The 26,292-nt window shown below is 32.3% G+C and overlaps 1 protein-coding gene across 1 annotated transcript in view; it reads right to left on the reverse strand.

Moving 5' to 3' along the window:
• The window catches only part of LOC111002786 (suppressor of lurcher protein 1), a 47,997-nt gene that overhangs the window by 16,876 nt on the left and 4,829 nt on the right, over positions 1–26,292 (reverse strand). Inside the window, exons 2-3 of the mRNA XM_022273006.2 lie at positions 15,997–16,069; positions 7,814–7,994 (exon numbers count right to left, since the gene is read on the reverse strand). Coding sequence (XP_022128698.2) covers positions 7,814–7,994; positions 15,997–16,069 — 254 coding nt within the window. The remainder of the gene's footprint in view (positions 1–7,813; positions 7,995–15,996; positions 16,070–26,292) is intronic.

Here is a 26,292-nt window from a genome sequence, read left to right on the forward strand (position 1 = left end):
TAACATTTAAACTTAATTTAATGCAGATTGTGTTCGTAGCACAATGTATTTGTTTTTACATGCTAATGTTAATTGAATTTTGCTCTCGTAATTATTTTATTTAAATTGCCTATGTTGAATTTGAATGGCTCTACGTGTTTGCTGTTCTGAAGAAGTTTTATATACACCCGGACATCGGTTCCTACTATACAGTAATAAATAATAGTCGAGTTACCTATCAAAATGAGCACTAGAAATGGTTTACGGTGCATGTTATGTTCACCCAGCTTTGCACGCTTGGACATTATTTTTAAACATTTTATTTTAGATATTAATATGTTCATAATATTGTGGACCTTCTTTTATATTTTATAGGCATTTTTTAAACCTTCGGTAACATGATTGTAGTTTTAGTACGGATCTTTTTTTGCAATTAAAATATATAATTAAATGATAATGTAGCATTCAAATGGTGAGAGAAATTTTAAAATCGGTCCGGTACTTTTTGAGCCAATTCGTTACAAACATTCAACGTTACATACAAATATTTCCTCTTTATGATATTAGTATAAATATATAATAAAAATGACTCATAAAAAATGGTAACAAATCTCATAATGGTGGCAAATTTCCTCAGTGAATTGCGACAGCGACGCTAATTCACTATGCAAAGAAAATGTCAACTACGTAGCAAAGTTCTACGTGATCTAGATCGTATTTCGAACTCACTTCGCGTAGCTTCTAGATTGATCCAGGATGGTTTGTTTTGTCCTTGAATGTTGACTCCGCATGTTTTTTTTTATGTAACAAGAGGCAGACGGGCAGGAGGCTCACCTGATGTTCAGTGATACCGCCGCCTATGGACACTCGCACTGCCAGAAGGCTCGCAAGCGCGCTGCCGGCCTTTTAAGAATCGGTACGCACTTTTTTTAAAGGACCTTAAGAATTTGAATTTAATTAAATAATATTATTAAATTTGAACGTATGCTGCTTGTATGATGCTAAATAGTGGAAAGTGGATAAAAATAGAACAATAAAAACCGTGTATTTTCCTTAATGAAGACTGTAAGTAGTGTTATTGGACATCGTAATGCTAAAATGCCTCTCGGCTTAAAGACAACTTGTTTAAGAAAACATGTACACTTTGATTCAGAGCAGTGTTTGTCTAGGGGCTTAAGCGTGCGACCTCGAACCTTGAGTTTGTCCGAATTACACACACAGGTGCACCAATTATATTTTCTTTGTTTGTGTAGAACTTGCTACTACGTAGGCAAAAATGTCTTGCGTGGCTCAAACACAAAAGTCGATATCACGTGACAGATACTCAAGGCATTGACTTCCCAGTAAAAAAAAGATGACGAAACAGATACAAAAACTAGATCGGGTTTAAAAAATCCTCTGTTTCCCTTGAAGTTGAACATATTATTAAACTTTAAAAAATCAGCAAAATCAGCCATATCAAATTAGCATGCAAATTTCTTATTATAATTAAAATCCATTTAACTGTTTATTATTTCTTATACTTTGTTAGTATCTTGAAATTTATTATCTAAGAACTCTCTCACGTTATTTAAAGCATTAATCGATAGTGTTATGTAACCTGCGGGAAGGGAATTAAATAGTTTGATTGCCTAGGCGTACGTATTTTACACAAGCCTATCTAACAATAAAATAGAACTTAATTATTGTATTTATTTCATATTCAGCCACGGGGCCGCCACCAAAAAGGGAGACTCCAAAAAACTTGACTGAAAAAATTTGACCATTTTATTTAGAGAGTAATTTGGGGCCTACGAGCTGGCATAAATCCGGTATTGTTCGTTTATAAACAATCTAAGGTGATTCAATAACCTACTAAAATGATTTACGAAACACTGAATTATGAGAGCCAATTCGTTCCTGCCATACAATATTAATAGCATAAATAAACTACTTCTCAGCCTTTTGACGGTGTGTTGATTATTATTGCTATAATATCCTTGCAATTTGTCTGCAGAAGTCAAACGTTTACTTTAAGAATATAATAACTTTATTAATTTACTAGCAATGTATCACTCTTATAATATTATTGGTTCATATTGGTTCAGGAACTCATTCGAGAAAAATTAGTACTGTGTGAAAATATGTATAGTCTATTTATCGAGAAAGCCGAGGACGTAAAAGTGTTGGCATCATAAAATGGTAATTTACTTGTGACCTCAAATCCCACAACGGTTCTCTCACAAACGTCAATGGCGGAGTTAGAGACTAGACTTTTTAAAGCCAAATCTGCGCATTACATTTTCATACGAGACACTACCATATCTGCGTGTTTGTTATTTAATATAATATATTTTAAGTTCAGCTACTTGAATACCAACCAATTCCTTATTTATTGTCGGAATTTATCACATCAATAATATTAGTGTGACAGTGTCTAGGCCATACTTGTATAATAAGATTTGTTATAAACCTCAGTGTTATACTCATAAATAAATATTATGACGTTCGAAATTAAAAAAAAGTGCGTGCGTACAAAGGTCAAGGAAAAAGCACCAATAGATGAACATGTACCGGTATATGATCACTCAACGCATATGTATAGTTATATTCACACTGTATAGACGCTGTATACCAATGATAATATAAATAAATAAAAAATCTGCGTGTACTGCACAAGACGATATTCGACAACATTGCCATCTTAAGTTCTATTATATAACTAAACGAATGTATCAGGAAATAGCGTTTATTTTTTCTCGGTGTCCCTTTCTCACTCTCTCAATCGCTCTCTCCCTTTTCTTCAACAAAAACGCCGCACATCTTCGTGACATATCGCAAAAATTACTCTCATGCGCCGTGAAAAGTTTCACTTCAAAAATTACGAGATAATTTAGTTTAACAAAACTAAAATATACCGAAACCAACGAACAGACTGTAAAGTCAACCTTTGTGAGGAAAAAAAATTTAATATAGTCTTAACTGTTGGGTTTACCCACGAAGCTTTTGGGGTAAACATAAATCCGTGTACTGATTAAGGAAACAATACAATTGTAAATAGAAATAGGGCTGCCTCGTGCCTTGGTCGCTTTATCACCTAGCAATCTCGGAAAGGAACGGGATAAAATAAATGACGACTTCAATATAGACAATAAACATAATATCATTTCATTTAATCTAATCTAAAAAATAATCACTTAAATAGTCTTTGTGTAAACTTAATATCTACTTAGATATACAATATCCCTCCCAATGACCTATTTTCGCAAAATATCCGATGTCTCAGGATGAGATGCTCTTCATGGAATATTAATACGTGTCTGATTTTTAATGGAAATCTAATTTAACGAACGATTCTTACGATTATTTCTTGCTTGAGAAATTTTATATAAAGATTAAGAGGAGTTTAAATGATTTATGTCTATCCGGTAGAAAATGACATTTAAAATTAGAACCTTTATTGTTTAAATTTTTCTTCAACTAATGCAAATTCAAATGTAATTTCTGTCTTAATATTAAAAAATGACCACAAGAGTGCGACCTCAATTATCGCCACAGTATTCGTTAACAGCCACTTAGAATCGTTTCTGCCAGTTTAAATCCTTTTTCGTTTTAAATTTCACATAATTGTTTGTACGAATACATACATTACAACATATCCATGCTTCCACCATGTTAATACAACTACAGTGAAATGGCGCAATTCTTCTTTCGCATAGGTATACAATTTATTACCAACAATAGTGAAACAGGACTGAGACAAACGACTCCCAAATAAAAGATTTAAGACCTTACTATAGAAACTCGATGTTAATTTTTTAACTCTGTTATAACAATATTTATGTAGATATAATACTTGGATGTTTGAGTTGATGTGTTTTGTGTTTTTTACTACAATTACATCAAAACTAATTCGATCGCTTTAATCCTGATTGGGAAACCTTTATCGAATTTTAATTCACGCATTGGTTCGTAACGGGGATGAAATCTCTGGTCCCCTTGTATCAAATAAATAATTTTAGTTCTAAATAAATTTAAGTTCTATTGTATGATCGAAGAAAATATTTTAATGTTTAATGAACTTTATTTTCATTACAAAAAATATTTTATTTACATGAGAAATTTAATTAATATGTAATAAATACGAGCGAAATCCACGTCGCCATTAGCCGTCTCAATTTTAGTCAACTGTTCACTGTAACATGCATCTTTACTGCCTTTTTGAATTTGTAAAATAAACCAATATTGCGAATTTTAGATGGTAATCGATTAAATAATTGCACACCCTCATACCCAATTAAGACTTATTTAAATAATTTTATTTCGTGGCTTATCAACTGCAAATTAAAATCTGTACAATACCGTTTCGGTTAGATACTATTTAAATTTAAACAAATCAGTGTTGGCCTTATGGCTTCAGCGTGCGTCTCACATCCTTGAGGTGGTAGGTTCGATCCTCACCTGAGCAGCAATGAACTTTATTTCTGTGATCATTTAAACTTTGCTCGAATGGGAAGACGTCGTGAGGAAACGGGACGCACTGGAGGCTGATCACATATTAGATTTTAAAATGATGATGGAACAGATTCAGAAATATGAGGTTCCGACTTAAAAAGGTTGTAGCACCACTGTTTTTTTTAAATATAAACACGAAGAAGACAAAATCACTGTTTTGTGTGAAACATGAGAAAGGAAAAATTATTAGTAAATTAATTAATCTTTGTTTGTAATAAAATCGAAATAAATGATTTAGGTTATACATACATGTAGGTACTAATATTGATTATAAAAACGTATTTCCTTAATATTTATCATATTTAATGAAAAGAAATGACGACGTTATTTTTTAAGATATAATTATTTACTGAATAGCTTAAGGGTATTTGAAAAAGAAAACCAACATATATTTTTGGTTTGGAGTTGCTTTAATGGTTGTAATTCGAAATCTACGAGATAGTAGATCTTTCGTAAGACATTCTTTTGTTTCATTATCGGTAAAAGTGAATTAGTACAAAGTGAAGGCTTCTAAGTTCTAACTACAAAATAAGCTTCAATTCAATTTCTTAATTCTCAATACGTTTCCAATTTGAAGCAAACGAAGTTAGGAACAGAATGAAGTACTTCTTTAAACAAAAGATTAAATTATAGCATGTGTTTAAAATGTAATGGATTAATTAAAATGTGTAAATTTAATTTACTATTTAGTTTCTTTTTATACGATTATACACAATCGAATTTTCGAATCAAAGCAAATGAACATTGGAACTAAAGCTGTGACCTGAGTTATTTATTTATTTACACTTCGTTACCGTATAATGTATATATTAATAAAAGACACATACAAAAAGAAGCAGGTGTATAAGTTATAAGCCTAGTATGGACCAATAAAAAAGGAACATCTACAGAAGGTATAATACAAGAAGTGCATAAATAATTAACATACAATGACATGTCACACTAACCATAATTAAAATTAAATTAAATTAAAAAAAAACTTAATAATAATAATATAAACAAAAATTTAAAAGCCAATCGAAGGAGAATTTGTATTATATATTAATTGTCATTTATACTTTTAATTCCATAGAAAAGAAACAAATGTATATTTTGAAATAACAATGAGTATTGTAGAACATTAATTTATCCGTAATTGGGGTACAATTTGACGTGAATAGAAGCTATTTGGGAATTACATTGTATCCAATACATTTGTAGTAATGGAATCGATATAATACGTCTTTGATAAATGTAGGCTGTATTCAAAAAAATCTAATGCGTCGTTCAATAGGAGTTAACTGTTACTGGAGGGATAGTGAAGGTCTATATATGATACATGTAATTAAATAAATCAGTGGCGCTTCAATCTTTCTTGTCTTGACCCCAGATTTTAGTATCTGTTTTATGATTTGTCTAATAGGCAAGTAGGTGATCAGCCCCTGGCGCACACGCCGTAGATTTTTTTGATCTAAGGCAAGCCGGATTCCTCACGATGTTTTCCTGCACCATTCTTCTCCATGCTCACATAGAAAGAAAGTTTATTCGCACAGGTGGGGATTGAACCTCAGGAATTAGAGACGCAGACCTTAAGAAGCTAAAATACTAATCTATGCTTGCTTGGTCCTAAACTACTATAACCTCTATTTAGCTGAGTTGTATTGGTTTTAGTATCCTATAGTAAGTTACCAAATATTTTAAAATATGTGCAAATTCAATTGTGCCTTATTTTATATTGCTACACATAATATGTAATTGATTATGAGATAAGTGACTTTGAATTCATTAAATTTCACTAATTATTACATAAAACTCATATATGAATCACATCATCATCATACGTTCAATAGACTCTAGATATTAATTGCAAGAATACGGTGATAAGACGTTTCATGACAAGCAATAATCTGATAAACGATCCACGTAGACGAAGGCACTTCATTGTCGAATAAAGTTTATTGCGCCCAAAATCGTCGCCCTTGAACGATGACTTAAAGCTTCCAGTCCACTGCAATTAGGAGCGAAAGATTCAACTCTGTACTTTATACAAAACAGATCTTTGATTGTGGCCAAGGCAAGTAGGTGATCAGCCCTTTGTGTTAAGAATAGACAATATGATAAAACCGTAACGATTAGATTTCATTTAATTACGTAGATTTCATTAATCTCTGCTATATACAATGATAGGAGACAATGCTATCTTTTTTTAATTGTCCAATGCTACAAAACATTTAATATACATATAAATTTAATTCTGAATATAAAGTCTAAAGTGAAATATTCTCACGGCACGGCCATTGTCTTTTCTATGCTTTTGTTCACCTCATCATCACCTTATTTGCCTTTTGACGGTTACTGTAGTCACAATCAAAGCGACGCTATGCATGTAGGAGTATCCTTATTGCTACAATGTGTAGCAAAATTGTGAATTGGTGCATTATGTAGATTTTAGTGCTACTTCGAGAGTGATACTCGTGTTAAATGTCAATTGCCAGATTCCTTGGAAATTGGCAGACATTACAACAGATGTTAGAAATATTACGATTTGTATGCTGATTTAGTATCGCGGCACTTGATGGGATATTGTTGTACGTTTTTTGGGTTTAATTTTTAAATTGATTAGGTTTTTTTCTGCTTCGACTTTTAAATAAAAATTTAATGTACTGGTTTTTATTAAAAGGCAAATAAAAAAAGCCAAATTATATCCGTACTTTTTTGGAAGTCAGGAAGTTGGCATATATGTTGTTATGATTGATTTGAAAAACTCTGTCTGATTAGTTATAAGCTTTTTATTGCTCTGATATTGTATAAAGCTACATCAGGGTCCCTCATATATATGCCATTAATACCTCTGGAAAAAACTTTCCGCCCAAATAATGATATTTTTGTACGATATAGACCACCAAATTGTATTGTAGTTTTAAATTCCTTAGGGAAAATAATTTATATTCCTTCTGGATAATTTCATTAGGTTTCTCTAACTAAGTGTCTAAGTAAGTATTAGATAATTACTCGTCAAAATGATAAATAAATCCTTTTATTAAAAATCTAAGTCTTTTTAAGCGTGTCTAAAGTTTGTCATGCCAATTTTTAACAAATAGAATATCAGTTTTTAATTCCAACTATTACTTGTTTGCCCCTATTACAATTGGCACCAATCACGGAGTAAATAATGATACTGATCACCTTTAACAAGCCATTTTTAAGAGTTCCGAGAGAGAGAGAGAGAGGTTCAATCAAAATTTTATATTTTACTGATAGTTGATTAGTATCTCACTCAAGCAAAATGAAGCAATAGGCTTCCATAGCCAAGAAACAAAAAATTACAACTAGCCCCTAACTTCCCTAGATTGTTACTTACTCAAGATGTTCCTTCTGAATGTCAAAATCCGTGAACACGATCTCAACGATCTGATGAGGCTGAGCCAGGAAAGTGTAGAGCAAGCAGAGGGAGCGTGGGTACGCTCGCGGGTAATCTGGACTGCTGAAAGTCCCGCGAGGTTCGCCAGCGCCGCCCGATGTGAACCGAATACAGGAACAACCTAAATAAAAAATTAATAAGAACTGATGTTCAGTTATATATAGAAGTAATCTCTATGGTTTATATTAAATATGGTGTTTGTTGTGTAATATAAAAGTATTGTACTTTATTTTATTTTTAATAAATTGTAAATTTAAACACATAATAAACGTATTAGTAATAACATATTTTGAGATTGATAGATAGATAAAATAATTTAGAATCAATACTTGGAAAGCTGTTAAAAGTTCGAAAAATCATCCATTAATTTCACGAAAAACTTCAATAAAGAATCTTGCGAAAAATTGTTGAGTAATTGGAAGTTACGCAGACGGCGCCCCACCTTATAACGATTATAACAAAAATCGCATGTATGTGAAGTGCCGAAAAAAAACAATAAAATATAATAATTTATTATTATTATTTTTAATATTTGTATTTCATGTAGGTATATTAGTGGGCTAACCTTGGTGCAAGTCTCAGAGGTCAAGGATTTGGGAATTTATTTTGATACGAATCTTGGTTTCGCGCGACATGTAGAGATGGTATGCAAAAAGGCCTACAGAAATCTGGGGTTCGTATTAAGAACCGCTTGTGGCTTTGAGAACATCGGTGCGATCAAAATCTTATACAACGCGCTAGTGAGAAGTCACTTGGAGTCCAACGCAATGGTGTGGGCCCCATATGAGGCTAAATACAGTCTCATGTTAGAGCGAGTACAAAATAAATTCACTCGCTACCTCTACAGGAGACTGTATGGAGTGTATCCCTTGTATCCGCTTATGTACCCGACCCTGTTTGTTCTGGGTATGGTGGGGTACGACCAGCTACGCCTCAGAAGAGAGGTAGCTGTGACCGTTTATATATTTAAAATACTTACGGGTCGGGTGCATAATCCGGATATAATGGAGAGACTGGGTCTACGGGTACCAAGTAGAAACCTGAGGCTCGTCTGCTCGTCGTCCTGAGACGTCTAAGCTTTTGGATGTACCGCGCGCACATTCCAACTTGGTTAGCAAAGCGCCACTCACGAGAGCAATACAGATCATTAACAAAATTTCCATTGAGGTGAACCTATTTGTTTGTACGCTGGCTGAGTTCACAAGAGTTGCTTGCTATATTGTTAGTTATAAGATTTAGGAATTTTAGTTTAATTTTTTAATGTTTGTATGTAGGTTAGTTGGTGTGGGTAATATAATGGAATTCTATCGCATTAGTTGTAACTGTAAAGATAGGAAATTTTAATGGAAAATAAATAAAAAATAAATAAATATTCAGCCAGTTGGACCGTAGAAGACTCCACTTCTTCTGACTTCATCAAGGTGATGACATTTTGAATCAATTCTGCTCGTACGGTGTTGTAAGGCAGAAGGGATAAACCTAGACATAGATAACATAGATATCACACAGTTAATCAAAATAAGTGCATACAATATTATAACTTATGATCTTGAGCATTAAGCATAGAATATTATTATGACTATTAAATGTTATTTGTGAATTCAAGTATAAAGAACCTTCAATTTCAAATCGTATTTCACGGCTCAGAGATTTTAATATATAATTATCTTCTTCTCAGTTACGCTGATCCAACAAAATTGTTATATCGTACAAATGAACTGTCCTCAGAAGTAGGTTGTCAACAGGGTGATCCCCTTGGGCCTGCAATTTTTAGTTTGGCAATAAATAAAATAATCAAAAATTTAAATTCAAATTTCAACGTTTGGTATTTGGACGACGGCACACTAGGAGGTGATGTGGACACTGTTTTTTCGGACCTATTTTTAATAAAATCTAAATTTGAAGCCATTGGTTTGCAGCTAAATCTCAGCAAATGCGAACTGTTCATAAATAACTGCGACTTAAATTTTAATACAGTAAAACAAAAATTTCAGATTTTGGCTCCAAATATTAAAATAGTTAATAGTAATTCCCTTTACCTTTTAGGTTCTCCAATTTTTGATGAATCAATTTTTGAATATATTAATAATTCTATTAATAAGTTTAAAAATTCTGCTGATCGTCTCCTTGAAATTAGTCCGCATTATGCACTTTGCATATTAAAAAACTGTCTTTTTGTCCCAAAATTTACATATGTGCTCCGTTGCTGCTCCTTTTGGAATCACCCAGATCTTTTGACACAAGTAGACGAGGTAATCAAAATTAGCTTAGAATCGCTTCTTAATATACAGCTGAACGAGCAATCGTGGACCCAAGCATCATTACCAATCCGTTATGGTGGTTTGGGGATTCGCAAAATTTCCAGTGTCGCTTTACCAGCTTTCCTATCTTCTGTCCATAGTTCAGCAAATCTCATAAGTCAAATTTTAAGGGCATCCCCTTCAAACTTTGAGATTGCTGGCGTGGAAGAAGCTAGAAACGCTTTCTTAATTGCATGCCCAGGTCAAAATTTTCCATTTTCTCTAAATTCACAGAGGATCTGGGACGACATAGACAGTAAAATGACTTATGACAATTTTTTGAGCCGTAGTACAGGTTCAGCACGTGCTAGGCTTTTGGCCGTGGGTACGCATGAGGCCGGCTATTGGCTTCACGCTTACCCTTCGTCAAATACAGGAACATTTCTTGAACCTGACACGCTCCGAATCGCAACCTGTCTGCGGCTTGGGGTACCGGTCTGCGCTCCTCATACTTGTCCCTGTGGCAGTGATGTCGACAAACTAGGACATCACGGACTATCATGTCAAAAAAGTGCTGGCCGCTTCTCGAGACATGCCGCTCTCAACGATATCATACATCGGTCCCTTGCCACCGTCAACGTGCCTAATCTACTTGAGCCGACTGGAATTGCTAGAGACGATGGCAAGAGACCGGACGGTATGAGTTTGATTCCATGGAAGATGGGTCGGGTTTTGGTATGGGATGCCACCTGTTCAGACACACTGGCCCCTTCCAATCTTCATGGAACTAACAAGAGAGCTGGTGCGGCTTGTGATGCGGCTGAAAAAGCTAAAGTCTGCAAATACAGGGGTCTAGGCTCTGAATATGATTTTGTCCCATTCGGTGTCGAGACCCTTGGTCCGTGGGGTCCTAGCGCATTAAAGCTTTTTAGGGAATTATCAAAAAGGTTAGTCGACATCACAGGAGAACGAAGAGCTGGCAGCTACCTCGCACAAAGAATTAGTCTAGCTATTCAAAGGGGGAACGCTGCTAGTATCTTCGGAACCTTGCCTAAAGGGACTCCTTTTAATAATATTTTTTAATAATTAAATTTTAAGGTTAGTTATTAGATATATTTTTAGTTTGTAATTGTATATTAATATAATTAAATATATCTGAGATAAGCTAATACTATTGTCCTACCTGTAGTCCAGGCAAAATAAATAAACAAATTTAAAGTGGCCTTTTATTTGTTAATGTTTGTATATTTAAATAACAAATTGTATGGGAACTTTCACCTTTAATACAAAACTTGATGTCTGCCGTCTTTTAGCCCACTCACATTTCTTTAGCCTATTCCTTTGTAATAAAGCTTGTTGGTAAGACTACTTAAGAACTACCTTCAATCTGTTTTAGAACCAAGAGCTCGATAAGTTTACTTCCCAGTGGTTTCAGATTCGCGTCTCAAATGCATCAGAAGCAGCAGAGTCGTAACTTCGAAAGTTTTAAGCACGAATCTCGGTACCGAGGCACATCTGCAGTAAACATGACGGACCACGATTGTCTCAACTCCAAAATGCAATTTGGTTATCTGCTTAGACTAATAAATCTGTACGTATCTTGTTTTCACATGATTTTACATCGATAAAGCAGTCCGCACTATAAAGAAGTTATACGTTTTGACGACAAGTAAACACTTGGCAGATAATGTTAAAAATTTCATGTTATTTCGTCACATCGAAAAGACATTCCGATCATATTACACAAGTTATTCGAAATATGAATGCACTGATTCTAAATTTGAATTTCTGTCTCGTCTTAGCACCGATATTTTAAAATGAGCATTTCGGATTCATAGACTTGTCCTTACATAATTTGATCAATACTTAATAAATGATAAAAACACAAATTCCATTAAAACTTATAATTTTGTCTCTCTAGTGTTTTGTCCAGTAGTGTCTTCCTATCCCCCCCCCTTCTTTCCCACCTTGCACTTAACCGTATGCATAAATACTCATTCAATTAATTATAATAATAACGCATGTATCTCGAAGATTAATTTTCCAATTAAAAGTAGAGAAACGTAGTAGACGACAACTTGTTAGTCACTATGAGTAATCGTAGTAAATACTAGCAGGTTTAGTAACATATTTTATAAAAAAAAAGATTCCGAAACGAAACTTAAAATAACGATTAATGGTTATAAACAAGTTGTTACAGGCATATGGGGTGAGTAATGTCCCTATCAATGATTTACACTGATAGTTATTTCAACTAAGTCGAGTTTAATTTAATAATGTCAAAGAATTTATAAATAAATAATAATCTTAAACTGTAAGACGTAGTAACAGGAAGACGTAGTCTAGAAGTGTGAAGTGGGACAAGTCTAAAGTGACCATTTATTCTTTGTATCAAAACGGGACATTGGTTTAATTTAGGCCAAATAATAAGAAGTCAATGAAAAAAACTTTTTTAAGTTAGTTGGCTCAGAAGTTACGAATCACAAAGTATAGGTACCCAAAACGTTTAGTTATTTTCAGCAGAAGAACACATTTAATATGTTTGGTTACGATTTCAAATAAGAATAAAACTTTTGGTAGGTTTTTTTTATATTCTAACAGGACAGTTTTGGGTCCTACAGTTCATTTTGGAGACATTGGGACTCTTAATTGGAAAAAATGACAGTCCCGTTAGACAAGCCCCATACAGGACTTCAAATAATTTTGTATAAAATACAAGGATATATGTGTAATATAAACAAAATCCTAATAATAGCGAAGTTTCAAACATGCCAAAAAAAATTACTAACATTGCATATTAATGCCCTGAATAAGAATAATACGAAATAATATCCACATCTGACAATTAAAACTTAAGAGAATCTGAAGAGTAACTTTGAATATTAGATATCGAAAACAGGCGTTGTACAAACTTTATAATGAATAAAAGTATAATCTAAGATTTCAAATAATAATTAAAAAATTATTGTGAATTAATTGTTTTCCGTATAGCTCGGCTATGGGGGACGGCTGTCTTTGCAACGTAATGTTTCAGGCGATTTACAAAAACGATAATGAATATACCTACACCTTTCTAGGAATTACAATATATATATATCTTTTTTTGACGTTCATAAGTGTACATTATGTTACCTATATGAATAAATGATTTTTTGATTTGATATTGGTAGTTTTTAAAATATATTAGTTTGGCAGAAATACTTTCCACTTATTTGAATCTTTGCAAATACCTTGTTTTAAATACACGCTTTTAGTGAGATTTCATCGGGTTTATTAACTTAGTTGAGCGGATTTTATGACGTTCATGACCTAGTGCACGATAAAAACAGAATTTTTTCACTTTTAATAGCTTTGTTTATTAAGCTTTTGTTACTTAGAAAAGTATAGATGTATGATTCAGCTGTATGTTAACAGTTATTATTATATATAATTCTTGTTTATATACGAAATACGTCAGAAGTATAGAATATATAAATCTATATATATGCATACTTAATTAACTTAATTTCACTTTCTGCTCCATAGTACCTTTATTTTAACGTACCTACAGAACTACTGCCTTCAATGAGAACATGGTGAAGAAGTGCCATGTATTCTTATCAAAGAGGTTTTATATTTGAGTGTATTTTTTTGAATAAAGTTACTCTGTCTATGATCCGATCTTGACTTAATCTCAGTACAGTCATGTCCACTAAAATATTTATAATTATATTTCTTATACTTAATTCTATATTTATAAAATTGAATCCAGTTTTAAGTCGAATGAAAGAGAAAATAATTGCCTGCCCACTTACCAAGCAGGCCAAATGCTTTCCAAGTTCCAGACATACACACTAGGATCGTTAAATATGTATCCATATATTTCCTTCTTTAGTAAATATTACAAGAATATAAATGATCCCTCCGATTTCGGATCAAATGTATTCAGGTTTTGACAAAGAATATATTCAATGCCAAAGATATGCGATACAATGAAATAAAGATGATATGTTCCTTTGTATTCAATAGGTTCAAAAAACAAAAGATTATCGAAATATATTTCATACATATTTGACTTTGCCTGCTCTCAAACAAGGAATTCCTCAAACATATAAATTATGTATTGTTATTTTGATAAATGACTATTAGGTTATTATCTTTATCAATCACGGATCACTTTGAAAACAAATTAAGTCTACTTAGTATTCCTTAACATATACATATGCAACTGATGTTTAAGAAATAGTAAGCTAGATAGAGTGTTGGTTGCTGTATAAAGTTACCTACACTTTAAATAGGGTATTTGTAGTCTATTTGAGCTGAGCTGAGCAAAAATTGGAATATTACTCATAAGGTATTCGAGATCTTTTCTAAATAAAAGTTTTTTAGTTTATGTTTATGTGTATGTGTTCTTGCTTACAGCAAGTAGACGATCATAAAAAATAAATATATATATATATATATATAAATAAAGGAATTACGAAATTATACACCTTTCATTAAATACCACTAAGCCTAAGGTGAAAAACAAAAGGACGGCTTAAAGCCTTATTCGATATTCAAAAAATAACAAGATTATACCTTATAAGTAAACTTCTCCATTTGATATCCCCCCGTTCAATTTCTCAACATTAATCCATTATTCTGGAACCAATTCTTCGAAGTACATACGTAACAAATAAGAAGTCAGGCAAAATACAACATTTTTACGTACGTTAATGCAATATGCTAAGTTTTGAAGAAAATTAGTTCCAATAGAACAAACAAATGCAGTGTTAAAATATTTTAGTCATTTGACATTTATTCATAGAAAAAGTGAAATCTCGTTGGCTTAGAAAAGACTATGAAGTCTCTGTCGTTTACCTGGGACTCTTAGAACTGGAACTTAGCTTAAGGGACTGACTGAAATATTTAAACATAATTAGAGAATACCGAGAACTAGAGTATTTCATAAACAAGGTAAAATTCATCATTAGCTTTGCAAATTGAGACGCTTTTAACTGAAAATTATTTCTTAATACAATTCGGCTTCCTTTTCTAATTAATTTCGTTTCTTTGATATTCTGTTAATTGTTTTTTTCATAGAGTTTAATAAAACTGCTCTTAACTTTTAATTGCCGTTTTGTTTCCGATCACAGTAATTAAGTTTATCGATGCTTACGATACACGAAACGCGAGTGTGTTATCCAATGCTTTCTGACACACATCGATAATTTGGTTGTGATTATACATTTAGTCTCCAATACGAGCCTGTGTAAATATAAATATAAAATCTATTGATTTATTGAGTAGATACTAGACAAAAGTTTAACGAGTACTTTGTAACTCGAAATAGGTATGATTGCGTTCCAGTGTTCAGTTCACTGTTGTATTTGTATTTCATATTCATATTGGGAATATGAAAAACAAATATATTACTATGTCAAAATGTCCATGGCGCTGATGTGGTCCTGGGATTTTTGGATCGCGTGGACTGGATCGAAATCATACCTATTTCGAGTTACAAAATTGACCTTTTGACAGGTCAAGTTTCCTCCCACTATTGTTACAGAGTATCAACGTAACTCTATTAATATATGAATAGATCTTACTAAAATAATGTATTTCCGAATCAATACGAACATCTAGAACGTATATATTACCAAAACGAAACCGTTACTTTAATTTATATCAATATGATCAAAGGCTCATATAAGAAAAGAAACAAATCATACAAAGTCGAGCTTATGGCCTCGATGATACGTGCGGATGGTGTGCACAAATTGAAATAACTACATCGAAATTGTATACCAAAACGTCACAATCGCCCACAAACTATGAGTATTAAAGTTTATTTTAAAATACTTATCGCTAGAATAGTGGGCACAAAATGGCGCCATTATTATTTCTTTTGTAGATACTTACTGGGATTAATAGCGAAGCCTTCATCGACGGTGTGAAGAGATAAGTGTATTAGCAGCACGAGTGTGGTTGACGTCTGAAAACACGAGACTAGATTAGAAATTGTTCTTGGAAAATTCTGATTAAGATAGGTTTAAGATTTTACGCTATATTGATTTAGCGAAATAAGAGTATATTTAACAAGATGTAGTTCAAATATGGGGAAATACAATCAAATAAAAATGGTTGTCTGCAAAGTCGGTTTACATATACTTATAGTTCAACGTGACGTCATAAAAATAATACTGAGGGAATGGTTGCATTTTTCAAAAGAATGGTTTAATTTTAATTGTTTGATAGATATTTTGTATGGATATATTTAGAGATGGAATAAATGGAAATCACAATTGAATTGAATGAGTTTAACAACCGCTGCCGAACACAGCCCATTGTGCCTCTTTGTCACTCGTTCCGCGCTCTCGCTTGCACTTCAAGCCCTAAATTGAACAGAAGTAACACCGCATGCGTCATGATTTTTCGTGTGTGCAGCCTCCGTCGAATTTTAAGACGTTGTCACGTCAAAAATATTAATTGTTCTAGAATGAATATATATAAGTAATTATAGAGAACATACTAATAGACATATATTTATTTTATCGATATTACTTTTTTATTACTTGGTAATAAGAATTTCACTTACGAGTTTTTATAAGCTTTATTAATTTTCCCACCAATATTTATATGAGCGCATTTAACACGCGTTCTATTGTAAAAACATCGAGTGTTCGTGCCTTAGACACAAAAATTGACGGCATGTGCTAGACACAGAAGGCTGATTATTTAGGAATAAGTTTTTCCAATTTTATGTAGTTTCTCTATCATCAAAAATAAGTAAATTTAAAATGCAGAAATCGTGCAGACGCAAGACCAAGACAATTAAATATTCTAATGTATATTTTATTTTAAAATAATATTTCTGTTATATAAATTTGAATTTGTAAGTAAAAGGGCAATGTTATAAATCCAAATAAAAAAGTTAAAATTCCTTATAAGTTCACCCGCAGCGATAAGACAATTTGTATGACTTTGTTAACGTTATTAAATAATCCAATAATAAAACCGCAACACGCCGGGTTTAAATCTTCTTAGGTACAGCGGGGGTGGCTACGTGACCTGGACTAATTAGGTTTTGCCTGAGTTTTATGACTAACTTTGACACGTGTCCAGTTTCTACTTTATTTAGACTGAAACTCAATATATTGAAGCACTAAGAGTATAACTTTATTACAACTTATTACTAAGTATACGATTTTAAACACTTTAAGGACATTTTTATTGAATTCCACACATTGAAATAAAATCAATTTTATTATCCTATTTAGTCAATCTATTTTTAGTCTTGCTGACTATTGGTGAAAAGTAAATCGTGTAACAATTCAAGTTAAAATTTATTGAATCATTTGATTGACCCGTCCGGTCAGTCAGGTTCAGACCGTCTGTGTAGATAAGACAGACGATAGCGAGCCATCTTGTTTGGAAGTACTTTTGCCTAGATCTCCAAGTCCATAAAACGCATTTACGAGTCTAGTGTGTAAACTGCATTATATACAGCATATTATTGAGTTATTCTACTCATACAAAAACGTAGTCTATTTTTATACTTTGATCGACAAAGACATCTCACGTCACGGATTTTACCCTCTTTTCTTTTGACATTTTTGTCAAACGTGAATGTTAGACAGACAAAATATTAAACTCGCATGTTCTAAGACTTAAAAAATGAAAATCTACTAGCGCTTATACGGATCTTACGTTCTTTTCTTCGAACTTTCAATGGTTTATAGATAGCTTTCTGTGTCTGAAACAAATCGTATTTTTTTTTGTTTGCAATATCTCGGTTTGTTCACGATGCCTTCCTTCTCAGTAAAAGCAAGTGGTGATTGCGCACAAAGCAAGAAAAACTCCTTAGTATAAGGCTTTGATTCGAACGTACGACCTTAGAGAGTAGCGATTGTTGAGAGTAATAAAGCACTAAGCGGTAGGCGGTATACAATTTCAAAACAAATATATTGTAGTAGCTATGTCCTATAATTTATTATTGCCGTAGCAGAACCGGGCGTCAGCTGTGGCAAAGTACTTTCATTTTTAATTTTTTTCCCCATAATAAGCGTTTAATTCCTACATGTTTGTACATTTCAATTGTTTATGTATGGCGCCAAAAAACCGTAAGGAATCATTAGAAAAATAAATAATAATATTATAGTATAGATTACAGTACAATACAATATCGAAAATCTCCTTTGAAAAATTACAACCAATGAAATATGGTTTAATATAGCACTTCGCTGGCCTAATAATATTACAGAAACAAGGCCAGTGTTGCCCGTACAAAATACATTAATCTAGGATTGCATTTAATGCAATAAAAGTATCGGCGATGTATGTAACGTATGGCTTCAGAAAACCTACATATTGAATATGGGTCAGCACTATCATTATTTTAAACATTTTTCTGTAAAACATTAATGAAATACTACCGAAGGTAGAAAACTAACCAGGGCCATATTAATGTTAGTATTTTAAAAGTGTTACATTTGCTGAGATTTCTTTTTTTAGGCTGATTTTAATTCCAGGAGCTTTAAAAGGCCAGCATCGGAATACACGTCATTGACATAATTGGGTTGCGTATGTCTCTATATAAAATAATATTTTATTTACGAATTTTAAAATACGTGGCGGGTATTTTTTTTTTTATAGAACAGGGGGCAAACGGGCAGGAGGCTCACCTGATGTTTTACGGCGTTTATAATGTTACAAATATTAACGTTATAAAGCGATGTATAGTTTTCTTGCCTATATAGAAATTAATTTTTATCAAAATGATATTAAAACGATATACTGTATTATATTAAATAGATATGGTATCTTTTATTCATAATGGCTTTGTTATTCTTCCTTCAAATTAAATAATTATTATAATGATCAATGAATCTGAGGACTTATAATTTAGAATTTACTATGAATTTGTGCTTTAAAACTGTGCTTCATGTTTGAATGTGTATTCCGTTTTTGGCTTTTGTGTATAATATAATTGTTTAAATATTGTTTAATGAGTAGCTGTAAGAATACTTTAATAAAATAAATAAAACATTAGTCACAAGATCAAAGTCCTCTTAAAAAAAGCCCACAGAGCATAAAATGATCGCCATTACTTGAGACAATTGCTTTAGTTTCAAAGCCATTTGAAATGAAACCAATATGAGGATCCATTGACCGCGTCAAAGGGAAAAAAGCTTTGATAAAGGTAAGCCGAGGACAAACTAAAAGAACCGCGATAATCCCATTCGAAGAATGATTACTACTTTTTCAATTACATTTAAAATGTACTGTACGTTCCAGTAAATGTTACATTTTTTTAATTTACAATGGCTTTTTCGGTACGAATTAAAACACGGAAAACTGTACGAATATCAAGACACTGATTGCATATGGAATTAACAAAAGATCTGGAAACATTATATTGAAATTCCTAAGACTAAGCGGTACTGTCGAAAGAGCATAGCCTGCCCTCTGAGCGAATAAAGAAAATCTTAATGTCAGATTAGACTCATGTAAGAGACACAATTTAATAAACTATCTCAAGACCAACTATCTATTTCAATTCGAGTTCTACATACGCTTATCAACTTATATACTAGGTATATCTATTTATATATATTTAAATTTCTCGTGCCACAATGTTAGTTCCTATACTCCTCCGAAACGGCTCGACCGATTCTTATAAAATTTGTTATGCATACTAGTAGGTCTGAGAATCGGCTACTAACTGTCTTTGAACCCCGAAGTGATATGGGGTATCCAGACCAATAATTTTTTATTTTATTTTTTTAGACAATTTTTGTTAGGATACGGTATACAAAAATTAACATTTTATTTCTGAAATAAAGTTTATTGGACCAGCCTTTAATAACTGTACGGATATAAACGGTAACAGGAAAAATATCCAGCTTTTTCATAAAAGAAAAAAATATTGCTGTTTGAAATATTTTTTGTAAAATAATTAACAGTTTAGTTGAAACATATTTTTTATATCTATTTAAAAAAAATATGTTTGCCCTGCCCGTTTGCCAGGCAGGGGCAGGAGGCCGATGTTAAGTGATACCGCCGCCCATAGACACTCTCAAAGCCAGAGGGCTCGCGAGTGCGTTGCCGGCCTTAAACGTAACGTTATGAAACGATACTGTCATAATAATGTTAGACTACATTTAGCAATATTCCTTTTTGATTTTGAAAAATTCATATTATTTTATCGCACAATAAAAAATATTACTTAAAAATTTACTAATAATATAATCTAGATATCCTTTATGAACTATTAAAATTTGGTAAGCAAGTTAAGTTCTAAAAAGTTACATTATACTACAGCATAATAGTTGAAGATGAATCTGAGAGATAATTAAAATCTTGTCACAGTTGACCGATATTTCATTAAAAAGTAATTCCTCTCAAGATTTCTATTCAAGGAAGTGACCTAAAAAGACGTCTGTTGTATGAAAATGTCGCAAAACTTACACCATTTATTATGCAAAGGGTCAGAAAATTCACAAAGTTGTAGCCTCTCGGGGGAGATCAAGGCACAATTTGTAACATATCAATATTGTAAACAGTTACTTGTTATTTCAGATATGAATACATCGTTGTAATATCACTTTATTTCTTTATTTGATATATTGACACATTGAGAAATACACATACTACATAATAACACGTCTTTTGAAGTAAACCTAGTGTAGTGAATATAAATGCAAATGCAACATTAGATAACACTAAGACTGTTAATGAACATTAGTTTAAGCTATTCATTAGTATTGTAGAAAATTAAGTCACCATAATATTAATTTTCAGCCATATTTATTATAATCTTGACTGTTATTCATTTTAAGTCACTTTTTGTGAAACTTATGTAGGAATTTTATTGACGGGACAACGTATAATTCGATGGAGCCGGCTGTACGTACGAAAAAACATGACGAATGCGGCGTTACCTTGCTCTGAGGTGTTCCATTTGAGGCCCTAAGTGCTAGCGAGAGCGCGGGGCGAGCGACACACAGGCACAATCGGCCTCCGTGTTGCAGCAGCGTTCGTTCGTTAAAAACATGACATAATTGTATTTATGCGTAGAAATAAATGTAACTTGATCAAGTCAATTGTGATTTCCATTTATTTCCTCTATATCCATACAAAATGTCTAACAAAGAAATAAAATTAAAAAAATTATATGAAAATTGCATCCATTCCATCAGTATTTTCTTATGAGGTCGTCACGTTTAACTATCGTCAGTAAACTGACTTTACAGACAACCTTTTTTTTGATAAAACTTAACAGAATGACGCCAGTTTAATTTATCGTATAATATATTATATTTACCGATTTAATAAATAAACTCATAACTACTGAATGTTTTCAAATATCGCATAAATTTATTAATTTTATAAACGGGATATTACTATTAAAACCCTCGAACACTAGGAATTCTTTGGTTCAGCCTTGGTGTTTTATAGTAAGACAAATCAATTTGTACAGCAGCCGAACCTTCAAGACACAATCTTCGTGTTATAATACGCTTACAGGTAAATAAAATATAGTACATACTTCTGTTTTATAAAATACTTTACGCCTATATATGTAAATTATTTAACTGTGAGCTGAGTTTTATGGAAATAAACTAAAGTAGGTACTAACAAAAACACTGAATACAAATAAAGCGTAAAATGTCGTAACTGGCAAATTCGCGGTCTTGTTATGCTAATGTTGGACGAAATTGTTATTTGCAAATGTAAACGGAATACAGACCTAACTTGAAACTTTTAGATATTTATTAATACGTTATTTAAGGTGAGATTTAAAGTTAAGTATAAAGTACATATGTGCCATATATCATAGCAGTCACGTTCATATATTTTGTTTTTGTAAATTCTCTTATAATAATACTTGTCAGTAATTATTTTAATTATAGAAATGACCAGTTCATTTTTTTGGTAAAAGCTTGCCAATGCTCGGCACACTGGTTAAATAATTACAAAATACAATTTTTAATGTAACAAGAACTTTTAGACGTGACATACACAAAGAGATCATACAAATGTTAAACCAATCAAAAAAAATAAAATACCCTAAAGAATAATCGATCATTATTATTTATATTTCAGAAAGAAAATTATTCCTTTGATAAGCACTTCAGGAGTTTTTAAGAGTTACAAAATATACGAAAGAAAAATAATGATGATATTTTTCCTGTTTGCCTATTCAGGGTTACTCGTATTTAACGTCATCTCTAGGCCGGGGTAGTAGGATGGAGTTAGCGTTTGCGTTACAAGAGATTTTCTTAATGAAATGTAATTTGAATCATAACAACGAATCGAATAGTAGATAGAATAGAATAGTATTATTATTTTAGAAGTGTATCAAATAAAATTACTTTAACTCTTTATAGACCTAAGAGCTGAAAGAGTAAATAATATATATACATATTATAAAAAAAAAATCCTCCCTTCTGGATCCACCCTTGCCCCATATGTCAGCATCAAAAAATATAGTATGAACAAATAATATAAAGCAACTGAAATACATGAACACTATTTAAAGCGAACAGTGCCTATTTTTAGTTACCTGCTCAATATTTTCAAACAAAAATTATTTTTGTTCTATCGTTAACAAAATCACTGTATTGTTAGTGTTAAGAGTGCTGAATGAAACTTTATAAATAATTGTATAAACAATAGACTATTTTCTATTTTTGGAATAACGAGGTCATGACGTTTCACCAGTATAATAGTTGAATACAGATATAGGATAATAATTTAGAGGTGCTAACCTGTATACCTGCTGGTACCAGTTTTCGGCATCTGTGATTCTTTATGGGGACTGAATCTGTATTTTGAGTCTAAGGTAAACATTTAGAGTCAATACTTAGCGCGAAGTGTGACTTTTATAAATTGATAAATTATTTTTATAACAAATAAATTTATAACCAAACTACGTATCAGCCATAAAACGCTTCCTGACACCCTTGTTATGCGTGCATAGGTGTACGACCTTTTTTATATACTTGCAATCCTTGGAACATCCTCCAATGTGAGCTGATTCGAAAACTCGGTAGTTCGTAAAAGGAAATGCTGAATACAGCGGACTGTGGATGATGCCCTGCCATCAACATGCGATAATGCAGCAGCGATAGAACACATAATTCTTTGGACCACGTTTTAACACTCGATACAAACAAATTACATTTAGTATTGTCTTTTATTTACATAACTTTTACACATTTAAAGAAAAACACTTTTTTAACGGATTATAGATATGTATTATTATATTTAAACTTATAATTATTTGTACATAATTTTAAATTTACCAACCAATAATACCAACTCCGGGGAAATAAATACAGATAACACAACATTTTCTGCAGCTGTAATACTTTTTGACATTTAACACCTTTGTCTTCAGTCACCGTGACCACGCACGCTGTAAAGCACGCGAAACGTCGGTTTAAATTTAAAATTATGTACAAATAATTATAAGTTTAAATATAATAATACATATCTATAATCCGTTAACAAATTACATTTCTCACGATACCGACATACAAGCAAATTCAAGCCGTAGCCTTTTTTTATATAATAGGCAGGCAAACGCGCCTGCGGCCATGACTGCCCAAAAAGGGCAATCTTCGCCCATAGACAACCATTTTTAGTGGGTGCATTGCCGGACGAATTTCGAGGTAGTACGGAGGGGAATTTCGTATTCTGCCTCCACTTCCGATAATATAACTCAGCTACAGGTATTAATTTGAACAACTTCTCTGAACACTCTCACTGGTAAATGCGGTAGACGAAGCAGAGAGTTCAAGACACTCGGATCAAGTAAATATAGTTAGTTGCACAGACAGCTCAATAAATAAAGATTGTACCAGCAAATATTACTGAACGTTCAATACCAGAAGCTGCAGGCCGTAGCTAGTTATAGATAAAATGATTTTAACGACCTTTGAGGCCACAATGTACGCAAAATTGAGAATTATTACACCATTTCTCAGCTGTTGAGATTGAAACATTTATAATTCTCATCATATCTAATTGTACAAATTAATTTCACTTTGAGAATGGTTGGTATTTTTATATTTATTAAGTAGAATGCTAAATTAAAATGATATTCAATTGTTTTAATAATATATTTTTGTCTTACTTCACTAAACTTACTTTTTAGACTTTAAGACTGAAGAAACTTTTAAAACTCTTGTGCATAATTTTTTTTGATATATAAGTAAGTAAGTAAGATGTTAAGTGATACTGCCGCCCATGGACACACTCAATGGCAGAGGGCTCGTGAGTGCGTTGCAGGCCTGTAAATACAGGCCTCTTGAAGGACCCTAAGTCGAATTGGTTCGGAAATACTTCAGTGGGCAGCTAGTTCCACAAAGTGGTGGTGCAAAAACAAAACATTTCTTAACCATATCCTATCCTGACCAATCATGACTTTTGTAATTCTTGTGTTGTCTTTTATATTGTATTATATCGCCATTCATGAATTCGTTTCATTACTTTTTGAATTGAAAGTCAGTTTTATTAATATTATTTGTATTATTTTAGATTGTGCACTTCTTGCACTTTACCCATCATATTTCCGCCCGTTGCATCCCGTATATCTTTTTGTAGTATGTTCTTTGTTTTTTTTTTATAATTGTAGCATAGCAAGTATGTATAAATAAATTCGCAATACTTAAAATAATTTATAAAATACATCTTTCTATGACTAGAAATAAAACTGAAATAACACAGGTAGCATCAGTATAAATAGCAAAGACTTGGAAATTATTTCAGCAAATAAGCGATTCTATATCCGCGGGGTATGATTTAGAATTTTTCTTTGCACAAATTTGTCAAAGGCAGACACGTCGTACTAGATTTTCCCAGGATTTTCCGAGGTAATGGAAAGCTTTCGAAGTGGTCGGTATCCCTTTAAATCGCACCTATTTCTCGCCTACAATTTATATTAGGAACTTTATTGAACACGTAATATTAAACACCATAACTCATGTGGTCATCCCTTGGATTATTTAATCGGCCCAAAGTTTTTTATTAACAAATACACACAGTTTTCCTTCTCATAATTAAATTTTATACGTAGTTAACATACGTTATACTATGTAAATAAATCAATTACAAAACGAAAAAAAAAACGTCTGTAGTATGATAACCTCGTTTGTCAAAAAAACATTTATTTTTTATTCTTAGACTCTTATGTCGTTTAATTGCTATAATTTCATGAAATAAGGACTTATTTTACTACTAAAAAAATAAGTCATTTTTACCAAAACTATGGACAAAAGAACATAATAATATTTTAACGAACATTGACGAAAAAAACATACCAGGTTATTATTCTACAGAGACGATATATAAACTATAAGAAGCCGATCTTAAGTTCGTTTAGTCACATCATTTGCGGTGACAAAAACTAAGCTCTTACAAACCCAAATCAAGTCATTCGTATCCACATTTCCCCAACACCTCGATAATATAATCCTCTTATCCTTAGATGTCGGCAGTCGCAGATTAATTTGAACAGCCTAAAGCTCGCCTTATTGCTAAATGCATATGGCTTAAAATACGATAACAGGAACACGTTTTTGAAATTGTGTCTCGCAGTTTCCATTCGCATCGGATGTCGTTCAAGGATCATTGAATGATCATACATAATGTTCCTTTATTACTTAGTTTTTGCGGTTTTGTTCGCGTACATTTTTCTTCTAAAATGAACAGACTATAGTGAAATTATATAAGTAAGAAAAAGGCGGAAAATTTCACGCTTTGCATGCATGCTTTCCAAAATTGTGTCTTATACATAGACTAAATCAGTATATTATTTATTCCTGTTTTAACTAAAACACATCACTTAATCACAGTGTAAACTTAATCTGGCAGAATGAGATAAAAAAAAGTTCTAAAGTTTAAAGGGTTCAAAGTCTGTTATAACTATGATAAAAATAAAATAAAAATATTTCTTAAGAGAAATATTATAATAAATAAGAAATATAAATATAATAATAGTTTCAATTAACTTGTTCATATAAACATAATACGTTAGAGAACCCCTTTTCGAGTTGAAAGTTCTTCAACAAGGATTAGTTTTCTCTTTCTAATTTAATCATTCCATCTTGCATAAGGCCTCTCTGGTTTTCTTTTACTTCCAAAGGTTCTTTCCACTTTATTAATCGACTTACACACTGTTGATTCTTGATATGCGCCACGTGCCCGGGC

Source organism: Pieris rapae, chromosome 12 (genome assembly GCF_905147795.1).
Source record: "Pieris rapae chromosome 12, ilPieRapa1.1, whole genome shotgun sequence".
Classification (NCBI taxonomy): domain Eukaryota; kingdom Metazoa; phylum Arthropoda; class Insecta; order Lepidoptera; family Pieridae; genus Pieris; species Pieris rapae.